The sequence below is a fragment of the Diabrotica virgifera genome, chromosome 8 (assembly GCF_917563875.1).
Source record: "Diabrotica virgifera virgifera chromosome 8, PGI_DIABVI_V3a".
Classification (NCBI taxonomy): Eukaryota; Metazoa; Arthropoda; class Insecta; order Coleoptera; family Chrysomelidae; genus Diabrotica; species Diabrotica virgifera.
The window spans coordinates 60,167,437-60,180,588 of NC_065450.1; the positions used below are offsets into that span (position 1 = coordinate 60,167,437).

The 13,152-nt window shown below is 32.3% G+C and overlaps 1 protein-coding gene across 1 annotated transcript in view; it reads left to right on the forward strand.

The window, feature by feature from the left end:
• The first annotated feature begins 503 nt into the window (after positions 1 to 503).
• The window catches only part of LOC126890389 (uncharacterized), a 161,235-nt gene continuing 148,586 nt past the window's right edge, over positions 504 to 13,152 (forward strand). Inside the window, exon 1 of the mRNA XM_050659284.1 lies at positions 504 to 785. Coding sequence (XP_050515241.1) covers positions 744 to 785 — 42 coding nt within the window. The 5' untranslated portion in view covers positions 504 to 743. The remainder of the gene's footprint in view (positions 786 to 13,152) is intronic.

A 13,152-nucleotide genomic window follows, 5' to 3' on the forward strand; every position in this document is an offset into this window, starting at 1 on the left:
GTTCGAATATTTTGAAATGCTCTCTTTTGAAGGTTTGTAAGACGTGAATTATACAAGGCAAGGTGGAAGGCCGAAGACCACGAGGAAGATCCTCAACAAGATGGATAGATCAAATTACAGGAATATGCAAAGAGCTATGCACGAGTTAAAAGAAATGATCAAGACAGAGATCTTTGGAGACGGGCAATACACGACATCACGTCGACCACTACACTCCCTGCGGGGGGTCAGGATTGAAGAGAGAAGACGTGAATTAAAACCTTCTACACTACAGGATGGAAAAATGATACAACACATTTAGGTTAGTTAATTGATACATTTTAGAGGTTTTTTTATTGTTCCAACTTACTGAGACACACTGTGTAAAATCTATTATGCGGGAATTTTTCACCGTGTATCTATTACTATTTTTAATAAGACTATTTTGATATACTTAATACAAATTATATATAGCCATTTGTTACGTCGCATCAAAACAAAACCTTCACGCACGCGAATCTTTTCTGCAGTGATCACACTTTAACATTTTTGATAAATTCCACGATTTCGTGCCGCTAGCATTCAACTGGCCAGTGAAGTCATTGATATTTTCGTTGTAGCCTGACATTACCTAATGAAATTATTCTACCTTATTCAGTAGTGTATTGTTTGTTTGTTGTTGTAGGTACGTAATTTCGGAGGTAAATTAAATTAGTTGTTACGTTCAGGTGAGACGACATAGCAACAACGTACTGTCAAAAATTATGGACGTGTCATTAAAAGATCAAGTAGTAGGCGAGGACGAGGTGAGTTGCATTGCTTTTTTAATCGATTATACACAAAAATAGCAACTGCTGTCCTAAATAGATTTCATCGAATTCATTTCGAAGTGGAGAAAAATATATTGCTGCTTATAGTGACGTATGAACATACATTGAGTGAGATCCATGTTATTCTAAGATTATTGAAAGCTCAATATAAAAAAATAATCATACAAGGCATGTTCAATAATTGAAATGCATCTTTGATCCAGAAAAAAATTGTTGGCAAACATATTTACTAATAATTACCACTAGTTTTAAGGCATATTCCATTCCATTGTTTCACCAACCAATGCGTACTCTATTTAAAGAATTCTTCTGGCTGCGGCTCGAAGAATAATTCTTTTCCTGCATTTTGTATTTCTTCGTCCAACTGAAAACGATTACCTTTTAACGCCATTTTCAGTGGTCCCAAAGATGTGAAAATCGCAGAGCGATAAATCCGAACTATAGGGTGGATACTCTAATATCTTCCATTTCTTTCATTGTAGACATTTTGACGACATAAGGCCGAGTATAGGGAACTTGCATAGAAATTATATTCCGGAAATATTACTGATAAACGTTATTTAATGCTGTTAAAAGAACCCCAGTTTACAAAAAACTCATATTTTATTATTATGAAATAAATATAAGTAATTAAAAACTGCAGAATTTAAATTATTCTTTTAACGAGCGGAATCGGTTGTGACGTCAGACAGTTTGTTGGTCGTCCCTATAAACGGGCGAAAGCGATAAGTATTGCAACACTGCAACGGTACATTATGAATAATATGTGATAAAATCATAAGGAATCATAAAATCGTAAAGAATTAAAAATAATTAGTTTTAAAAAGATAAGGTTCTTTGTAATATTACAGTAAATACACCTATTGCATTAATATAATATATTATATTATTATGGATATATTATGTAATTACATTATATTATTATTGCATTGTGTAGCAAAGAAGTGAACATAAAATAAGTACTTACTTATAATGATATGTAGATGAAAATAGAGTCTGACTTTTATACTCACATTAAAATGATCCTCACATGTCTTCTGTGAAATATCGTTCTCATTTCTTTTGCATGCCTTTAACCATTTTAAACGACGTTTTTGATCTTAATATACACGAATAAATAGTATTCAGGGAGTTTTATAAGTGGTATTTGAACACATGGAAACGATACAATATTTGTAGTATTATTTTTGTTTGGCTTCCATTCTTCTTCTTCTTCTTCTTCGTCTAGCCATTCACGTCCACATCTGAACATAAGCCTCTTTAAGTCTTCCTTTCCATTGTTTTTTGTTGTACGCTACTTGTAGCCAACTTTTCCAGGCAGTTCGTTTCAGATCATCTGTCCATCTCATAGGAGGTCTGCCTTTGGGTCTTTTGTGTTGGTTCGGTCTTCAGGTTAGAATTGTTCTGTGCCATTTGTTTAGATCGTTCCTAGCTACATGTCCAGCGTATTCCCATTTCAATTTTAATGATTTTTGTACCACATCGGTGACTTTGGTTTTCTGTCTTATCCATGTGTTTGTTTTCCTGTCCTTAAGTGATATGCCAAGCATTGCTCTTTCCATCGCGTGTTGAGTGACTCTAAATATGTTCATATTCTTTTTTGTGATTGTCCATGTTTGTGCCCCATATGTTAATATCGGAATATTGCATGCATCAAAAACTTTAGATCTAAGATGTAGTTGAATTTGCTGATTTCTGAGTATATAGTTCAGTTTGCTGAATGCTGCCCATGCTAACTTTCTTCTTCTTTTCATTTCTTCAGCTTGAATTTCCCCATTTAGTATTATTTTTTGTCCTAAGTATATAATATTCTTCAACTTTTTCTATAAATTTGTCGTTTATTATTGTCACAGTTTCTTCGGAGTGCATGACTTTTGTTTTGTTTAAATTCATTTTCAGTCCTATTTTAGAAGATTCTGTGTGTAGTTCTGAAAGCATGATTTGCAGTTCTTGTAGGTCAGTAGCTATCAGGATTATGTCATCCGCTAATCGTAGATTACTGAGGTGGCGGGCATGGATGTTTATTCCCTTATATTTCCAAGTTAGATTTTTAAACACGTCCTCCAAAACTAAGGTGAACAGTTTGGGTGATAGAGTGTCTCCGTGTTTGACTCCCCTGTTTAATGATACAAGGTTCGTGTATTCATTTTCATTTAGGTAGTATCTACCTGTAGCTTGGTTCTTAGTTTCGTTTATTAAGTTAATATATCTGCTGTCTATTCTACAATTTTGCATTGCGTTTTTTACGGCCGTGTGTTCTATAGTGTCGTTAGCTTTTTCGTAGTCTACAAATGCTATAAAAACTGGAAACTTGTATTCGTTACATTTTTCTATTAATATTTTTGTGGTTAACAGGTGATCGGAAGTCGCTTCCATTATTATTATCAATATTATTAAAGCACAGATAAAAAGAAATTATACAAAATCTAACCTTCAAAACACAATGTTTTTAAATCAATGAACTGTCAATTTTAAATACAAACAATCTTCCAGTGTTGCCAGTTCGTTGTTCTCTTATCCTGGAACGAGCAGCGTGACGTCACATAGCGTGCTGCGCTTTTCGTGTTGGATAGCTGGCGCTCATAACTTTAAATGTTCACTGTAAAAAATATTGCTATTTTAGGGTTGATATTTGGTATGTGTTGTTTCTATATGTAGACAAATATAATAAATAAATAAAAAAATGTCAAGTTCCCTATTGTCGTGCAGAAGAATGACACCACGTGAGAGCTTCTCTGGATGTTTTCGTAATATTGCTTGATGATGCTTGTTCAAAGTTTTATTATATAGGTTTCTGTTGATATGTACTCTAGGTTTTGTAAACTCTATGAGCAAGGGTACTTCATGGTTGAAAAAAAAAATGTTAACATAACCCTGCCCTCAGCTGGTTGAACTTTATATGACCGCACGCTGATTATATTTGGACGAATGGTTAACAACAAACGCCATTTTTAAATCGTAATAGTTAAAATCAGGCTGACACTGACCAGGCACACGATAGATTTCTTGAGTGGTATGGACATCTATAACAAAATCTTATATATTTTTTGGATTAGTTATTAACATATTATTTAGGCCAAACACTGTAAATTTTCGCTTTTTTCATCTCCCATCAACAAATGAAGCATTTTAAACAAATTGGAGAGTAAGAAACTTAGTCCCGGTACTAGGGTATAAGGTGCCGCCCTTCGGTTTTTTAAAAATTAGTATTTTGTATAACACCAGCAGAAAAAAGCTCATTTTGGTGCCCCCCAAACATGGACGCCTGCCACCTAGTTAGCCCTCTTTTTTACTAGTCTATGTTGTGTTTATTTCTGATTTATTTATTACTTTTACTTCGTCTTTGTTTCTAGGTATTACGAATATGTTAGCCAATCTATGATGCTTTTTTCTATTTCCTATTTTCATATTATTGGCAATACAGAATTAGATGATCCTATCTCCGTTTTTATTTCTTTTCATTTCTCCGTTTTCTCCCATCGATCCCTGACATGTATTTATACCATTTCGTATCTTAAAGGTCCAGTTTCGTGTTATGAATACTCTTTGATCTATTTCTTTAATTGTACATATATAGCGTGTTTTGTAATTGATTTAAGAACTCGTCCATATTGTTCTTATCTGTGTAATTGTGTATTTAATCTTTTATTTCTAAGCTTAAGGTAATCATTCTTGGTGATATTCTTCTTCTTCTTCTTCTTCTTCTGGTAGCACTACAACCCGGGTTGAGTCTTGGCTGACTGCACAACTCGCTTCCATCATGGTCGTCCATGATATTTGGGTCAGTGGGTAGCCCCATTGTTCTTAGATTTGACCATATATTGTCTCTCTATCGCATTCGTGGGCGTTCTAACTAAGGGCCTTTTTCCTGTGGGAGCTTCCTCCCAGATCAGTTGGTAAGGCGGTTATTAGGGAGCCTATGGACATGGCCAGCCCATCTTAGACGCTGAGATTTAATTTCTTGGACTATGTCACTCGCCCTATATATCTGCTTGACCTCAACATTTGTTCTCATTCGGTATTGGTTGCTATTAGGGTCGTGATAAGGACCAAAGATTCTTCTGAGGATTTTTCTCTCAAAACATCTAAATTTTTTTTCAATTGCTTTGGTCTTTAGTCAGACTCCACGTCTCACATCCATACATGAGCTCCGGTCTAATCACTGTTTTATATATTCTGAACTTTGATGCTCGTGTAGGCTCTTAGATTTAATAGTATTGTGGAGGCTATACATACATCTGTTTTCTGCCTGAATTCTCCCTTTAATTTCTTCCGTGATATCGTTATCTGCAGTGATTCAGTGATTGATGCTCCGAGGTATTTAAAACTCTCCACTCTTTCAAAGTTACTTGGTGATATTGACTACTTTAACCTTTCCTTTTGCATGGTCTCGTTTACTATTATTCGGAGATTTTGAGAGGTTTTACGGAGACGAAAAATCAGCTCACTGTTACTCACTGTATACTAAATTACGTAAAAACAAGACATGTTCGTATAAAATTTATGACTTGATATTGTCAATGTAAAATTTGGTTATAGAGCAGTGGTTTCCAACCTTTTTTAGCTTGAGGCACACAGAGGTGTAACCAGGATGATCCTAAGGGGGGTTACAACCTTTTGAAGGTCTCGGGGGGAGGGGGTTACAACCCCCAAAATCACCCCTGGTTACGCTTATGGAGGCACACTAACTTAAAAACTGGTTCAGCCACGGCAACTTGGGTAAATAATCTCTATAACGATAGTGAGTATAATGAAATTTCGCGGCACACCTACGGGGACTTCAGGGCGCACCAGTGTGCCGCGGCACATTGGTTGGGAACCTCTGTTATAGAGGTATAATTTTAACAATTTTTTTTTGAGAAAATTAAGGAAGAATGGTTATTAACACATCAAAAGCAAACATGTAATATGAATATGAATTTTATTCATATTACCTTATCCGAGTAATATAATTATTATATTTATTGATTATAATTTATAATTATCTAGCAGTGGCTTTTTTATTCATATTATTAGAATTGTTGCAAGAGACAAGTTTGAAGTTTTGTTATCAATAATAAAAAATAAAAAAAAAACATATTTCAACAAGTACAACTAACGTACTATTTAAAGTAGTACCCGCCATACTTTTGCACTGTCGGAAACTTAATAATATAGAATCTAGCTTAAAAATGGTGTAATAGATCTAAATAAAGTCCCTCATCCTAAAAATAAAAACGGTAGTAAACAAATTGATATTGTTTTTAGTACTCCTTTACTCTTTTCATGGTCCAACAAACCAGATATATTCACATTTTTTACTAGACATTGGGTGGAATGCATAAAACGTAATACCTGCTAATAGTCCATTCTTTCACGGTTTTTGCTCTAAATTTTAAAGAACCGCTTGGATTGACATGAAATTTGGCATACGTATAGCTTACATGTCAAAGAAAAAAAGTGATATTGTGCCGATGTGTGCTTTTGCCCTGGGGGTGACTTTCACCCCCTCTTGGGGGTGAAAAAATATATGTCCAAAATAAGTCCGGAACTAGGTAAACTAACTAATTCTAAGTAACTTTTGTTCTATAGAGCTTTTTCGCCAAGTCAACACTTTTCGAGTTATTTGCAAGTAAATATGTTCATTTTTCAACAAAATAACCACATTTTTAGACGGTTTTTGGCAAATAACTCAAAAAATAAGTATTTTGTCGAAAAAACGTTCTCAGCAAAAATATAGCCTATAAAAAAGTAAAAAAATGGTGTACGTGTTAGATCTCTGGATCTCGTACAACCAGAGTTATAGCCAATGAAAAATAGATTCATATTTACCAAATTTCAAATAGAATAATTGGACATGAAATATCCAAAAAATTAAGCACTTTTTGGGGAAAACCTATTATAACTTTTTTAAAGTTTTTAAAAAAAGCTTTATTTCCCTTTTTACAAAAAGTCTATAGCATTAAATTTAAGCAAGTTACGCTCAAAATAAAGTTGGTCCCTTTTGTTTTTGCAAAAAAAATCGGGAAGACCACCCCCTAATTAGCAACTTAAATTAAATTAATCGTTACCGCTCCACAAATTATTTTACTTATGTTGTGTTTATATGATCTGTAAGTTTCATCGATTCAAAGTGCTTATTTTTGAAAAAATTTGGTTTCAAAATCAAATTTTTAAAAATTTAAATTTTCAAAAATATGCTTTTTTTCAAAATAACTTAAAAATTGTTAGAGATACCAAAAATCTCGAAAAACAAAAAAAGTCAAATTTGCTTTTCTGAATATCATGTATTTTTTAGTTTTTTTGTTAGACAAAAATTGATTAAGATTTGATGTTTCTAAATTTGCATACATTCGTGATCAGTGACTTGTTCAACCCATTTTAACTACAGCCCTTTCAATAATAAGGACTTTGAACCGATGAAACTTACAGATCATATAAACAATATATACACAAGTCAAGAAACTTGTGAAGTCGTAACGATTAAGTTCCTTTAAGATACTAATTAGGGGGTGATTTTCTCGATTTTTTTACCAAAACCAAAAGGGACTAACTTTATTTTGAGCGTAACTTGTTTAATTTTGATGCTAGAAATTTTTTTTTAAAACAAAAATGAAGCTTTTTAAACACTTTAAATAAGTTGTAATGAGTTTTCCCCGAAATGTGCTTCATTTGTGGTTATTTCACGTTAAAGTATTCCATTTGGAATTTGACGAATATGAACCTATTTTTCATTAGCTATAACTCTGCTTCTACTAGGTGTAGAGACGTGATATATATACCATTTTTTAAAATTTTTTACAGGATATATTTTTGCTCAGAATGTTTTTTCGACAAAATACGTACTATTTGAGTTATTTGCGAAAAACCGTCTGAAAGCGTGGTTATTTTGTTGGAAAAATGAACATATTCACTGCCAAATAACTCGAAAAGTATCGACTTAGTGAAAAAAATCTATAGAACAAAAGTTACTTAAAATTAGCCAGTTTATCCATTTCATGACTTTCTTTGGACGAATATTTTTTCACCACCAAGATGGGGTGAAAACCACCCCCAGGGCAAAAGCACATATCGGCACAATATCACTTTTTTTCTTTGACTGTTAGCTATCTGTATGCCAAATTTCATGTCAATCCAAGCGGTTCTTTAAAATTTAGAGGTTTTGCAATATTTTACCGTTAAAGAACGGACTATAATGCTTGAAGTATGTATGTACTACATTTTTGAAGATTTTACTACACTTGCAAACCATTAAATGCTTTGTAAGTGTAGTAAAACACTTACAAAGCATTTGTAAGTGTAATAATGCTTTGTAAGTGTAGTAAAATCTTCAAAACTGTAGTACATACTTGACTTGAAGCATTAGCAGGTACTACGTTTTATGCATTCCACCCATTGTCTTATACAATTATTATACTGATTAAAGGAAAGAAATATATAAAATTGGAATGTTGTGATTCTCATGACCTTCGTGTAGATTACAAGGTTTGAGTATGATTTTCTTTCAGAGTCGCATATAATCTGTGTTAATGTATTTCCACCATTGTTTGTACACACAGTACATTTTACGCTCATTGAAGAATTTTATTGTGTTTCAGTTACAAAAATCTAGGTACTATAATTAGAAAATTTGCAGAAATTTTACTGTAATTCATATGTTTATAACTGCATTTGAAAGAAGGTATAGTAAAATGTTTTATAAAATAACAAAATTTAGCACAAGACACATAAAGATACAACCTAAAAGGAAAATATGGAATCACCAAAGGAAATCTTAATTTAGATAGGCATAGGCCGTAGGTAGTGATTTAAAATTTCCAGGAAGATTCGAATGCCGGAAAGTTTCTGGAAACTTTCCGGGAATATTGGAAACTTTCGGAAACTTATCGAAGATTGCATTTTTATTAAAATTATTATTATAAATTATACAAATCATTAGTTAGCTTTACTTATTGTTATGCTTTTACTACAGAAAAAAATCTGTTGCTGGACTCTGTATTATGAAGAGAATATAACGAAGAGTCTCTCTTCGTCTCGCTTAATCTTTCTTTTTCTGATATGGATCTAGAGTCTTGAACTGGTTCCAACACATGAGTTATAGAAAGACTCTATTATACATTAACTTCCCTGCTCTATCTATAGTCAGTATATTTCTTCTTTTATTATGGATGAAAAAGTATGAGTTATAACTACGCTCTGTGTCAGCGTAGAAAGCTGGTAACCCCAGTATTGTAAATGCCAAATCTTTTAAAGAAGTTTTGGTGCGCATTCCTTGTCACCAGCTTATACAATCTACTGATCGTGCTGAAAGCCAAATAAAATCCATTGACCAAAGGTCTGATTTTGCACAGAACTTTGTTAGTTCTGTAAAAATGTTTTCTGTTTTGTCAATAAATTTGGGATGCTTGGTTAATATCTTGTCTATACACTGCATAGCTAATATAATATGCTCTTCACCAGTGAGGCTTTGCCTTTTAAAGAAGAATCAAGTAAGTTGCATCATAGTGCACAAGTTTCACTGCCATTTTTCCTTTTTTCTAATTTAGATAAGCATTCGTTTAAATTATCCCAGGTTGTCGAGCTTAAATGTCTCGAAAACCTGGGATATTTCAAACATATTGCCTTCCAATAAAGTCTAATCCTAATCCACTTCACAATTGGTGTTAGCACAACTGCTACTTTTTGCAAATTCATCCAAAATATTTCAACAGTTCTGTTTAAAATTCCGTGCAAATTTTAAACTTTTCCCATCTATGACCGTAAGCATCGGTAAAGTATTTTTAGGCGCAATAATGTTATTTATACAATTAAGGATTGAACTCCATCTAGTTTTTACAGGAAGCTTCAACTTTATTGTAGTTTTGAATTTTTTCTTTTTATTTGTTATTTCTCTTTTTAAATAGTCCCATGCATTATACTTTTAGTACAATCACAATAAAGATTCACTAGAAATAAACAAAGACACATTGAATGTTCGAGGAAGACTAGCAGAAGTTGCCCACGCAAAAAGTGGTCCAAATTTTTTTGAACAATTTTTTTTTGTTCAAACTGAAAAAACCAATATTTTTGGCCCGGATTTTTTTTTAGATTTTTTGGACCATTCTGGACAAAAAAGATCTCTCATAGTTTTTCTCTAAAGCTGATCGTTTTCGAGTTATAAGCAATTTAAAATTGAAAAAAAACGAAAAATGGCGATTTTGAAGGCTTAATAAATCGCTTAAAAGTTATTATTATGAATGTCAGAAAGTGACTAAATCAAAGTTTAATGCCCATGCTACAAGATCCTGAACAATATTTTGTCATTATTTTATAACTAAGCTATTATTTTTAAGTAATAATAATGAGCGGTAAGATCGTATTGACGCGGCTGTAAATGTGAGTGCGAGTAAGATGCACAATTGGACTGTCGTAATGGCATCTCTTTCGCACTCACAATTGACGGCCACCTAGTACCTGCATGGCGCTCATTATTATTACGTAAAAATAACAGCTTAGTAATAAAATAATGACAGAAATTTCTTCAGGATCTTGTAGGGGGGCTGTAAACTTTGATTTAGTCACTTTCTGACTTACATGATAATAACTTTTAACCGAGTTATTAAGCCTAGAAAATCGCCATTTTTCGTTTCTTTTTTTCATTTTAAATTGCTTATAACTCGAAAACGATCAAAGGGCCTACCTAGGCGGTTAAGATGATGAAAAGTGCCCTCAACTTGATTCGAATTCCATATAGGTCACTGTTTAGCATATATAGTGAAACTAACTTTCTGAAATTTTTAGCCCCCTAGGTGGTCATATGTGACCACCTAGGGGGCTAATTAGGGTTTTTATTTTTTTACCTCAGCCGCATCGAGAACTAGCGAAAAACTTTAAATAAAAAAGTTGTAAGCTTTAAAAAGATCTGTCCGAAAAAAAAAATTTTAAATTGTTGGCGGGAAATTTAAATTTTAGAACGATTTTAAAATTTTAAATGAGTATAAAAAAATAACAGTATAAAAAAATAAAGACATTCATTTTCACGAAAAAAATATATAACGTGTATTTTTGCATAATATTTTACCCAGGATTTTTTCAAATTTTTAAAATTGGTGAAACGCACCTTTATAAATAAAAAACCGCATTTTTTCGTTTTTTTTTTCGGTTTTGATACAATTTTATACATATTTTTCAAAAAAGGTAACACCGTCACTAGAATAGGTAAAAAACTGAAAAATAATTGGGGTTTGCTTAATGAAAATTTTTTGTAATGCCATCCATTTTCAAGATACAGGGCGTTGAAGAAAACAAAATTTTACACATTTTATACGATTTTGCCGAAACTACTGGCAACATTGTAATAAAATTTGGCGATTTTTAAGAGGTAGTTGTCGTGCATTTTTTGACATACAATTAAGAATTTTATATTGATCATTGGCGCGCATAGTGGTAATGGTCTGAAATTTTTAAAGAAAAAATATCGTACGCCACTGACATGTTTCAAATTAACAATCGTTTTTGAATTCCTCGTTCAAATTGTGACAAAAAATCTATCCTCCTATTTTTTCATACGACGCGCCATTTTTATTCAAAAAATAAAACATCTTAACCCTTACAAAGTATTAGAACTTCTATGAAATAAAATACTATTATATTAGTAGTTTCTACATCTACATAAACTCATACATCCATTATAAAAACTAATTCGAATACTTTGGATGCGTTTTGGATGAGAAGATAGTTTTTTTTATCGCAAATTGAACGAGGAATTCAACAATGATTGTTAATTTGAAATATGTCAGTGGCGTACTATCTTTTTTTCTTTGAAAAGTTCAGACCATTATCCCTAAGCGCGCCAATGATGAATATCAAATCCTTAATTGTATGTCAAAACATTCACAATAACTACCTCTTGAAACCCGCCAAGTTTTATTACAATGTTGCCAGTAGTTACGGCAAAATCGCAAAAAATGTGTCAAATTTTGTTTTCTTCAACGCCCTGTATCTTGAAAATGGATTTTTGGATGAAAAAAATTTTATTAAGCCATCCCCAATTATTTTTCAGTTTTTTACCTACTCCAGTGACGGTATTACCTTTTTTGAAAAACATGTATAAAATCGTATCAAAAACGAAAAAAACCGAAAAAATGCGGTTTTTTATTTTTAAAGGTTCGTTTCATCAATATCAAAAATTTGAAAAAATTCAGGGTGAAACATTATGTAAAAATACACGTTATATATTTTTTTCGTGAAAACGAATCTCTTAGTTATTTTTTTATACTCATTTAAAATCTTAAAATCGTTCTAAAATTTAAATTTCCCGCCAAATATTAAAAAAAAAATTTTCGGTCGGAATTTTTTAAAGCTTACAACTTTTTTATTTAAAGTTTTTCGCTAGTTCTCGATGCGGCTGAGATAAAACATAAAAACATAAAAACCCTAATTAGGCTCTAGGTGGGTCACATGACCACCTAGGGGGCTAAAAATTTCAGAAAGTTAGTTTCACTATATATGCTAAACGGCGACCTATATGGAATTCGAATCGAGTTGGGGGCACTTTTCATCATCTTACCCGGCTAGGCCCTTTATTTATAATTTTGATTTTTTAGGTATATTTTGAAAAATATTCAAAAAGAAGCCATATCTCGATAAAAACTGACTTATCGAAAAAATACTAAGAGGCAAAAAAGTTTTAAAAACATTGTGTTTAACTAATGGTACCACAATCATAATTTAATTGAAACGTATACAAACACTTGAGGGGTGTAAGGTAACAAAACCGCCATAAAATTTGTATGTTAACATATTAAAAAAGAAGCCGAATCTCGATCAAAACTGGCTTACAAAAAAAGTTTTAAGAACATTGTATTTAAATAATGGTACCACAACAATCATTAAATTGAAACGTACAAAAATATGTGGGAGGTTTAAGGAACCGCCATAAAATTTGGGGTGCACTAATTTGACTGTTATTTTTGTTCCTGATGTTTTTTTCCTGGGCATGTGGCATAAGAATGCCACATGCCCATTTTCAATAAAAAATCTCCAATATTTTCAATATATTGGAAAAAATTCCATTTTCATTTTGTAACTTCAAAAGGTTTTAACCTTTTTTTGTGTGCACATTTGTACTAAGGTAAGGTAGGTTCAATCGAACTATTTTTGGTCCCAGAATATGTGATTTAATTATTTATGACCTGCCTTTTTGTTAAACCCTGTATAAGTAGGTCTGATAATATCTCAAATTAAGCATAATGAATTTTGACATTTTTTCCTGTTTGAATGATTATTCACTGATGTTTCACTTAATTCCTTCAAATGTTTATCTTTTTAGTTCATTTTACTACATTAACACACTTCCGGATAATTGCTTTCTTAAAAACAATAT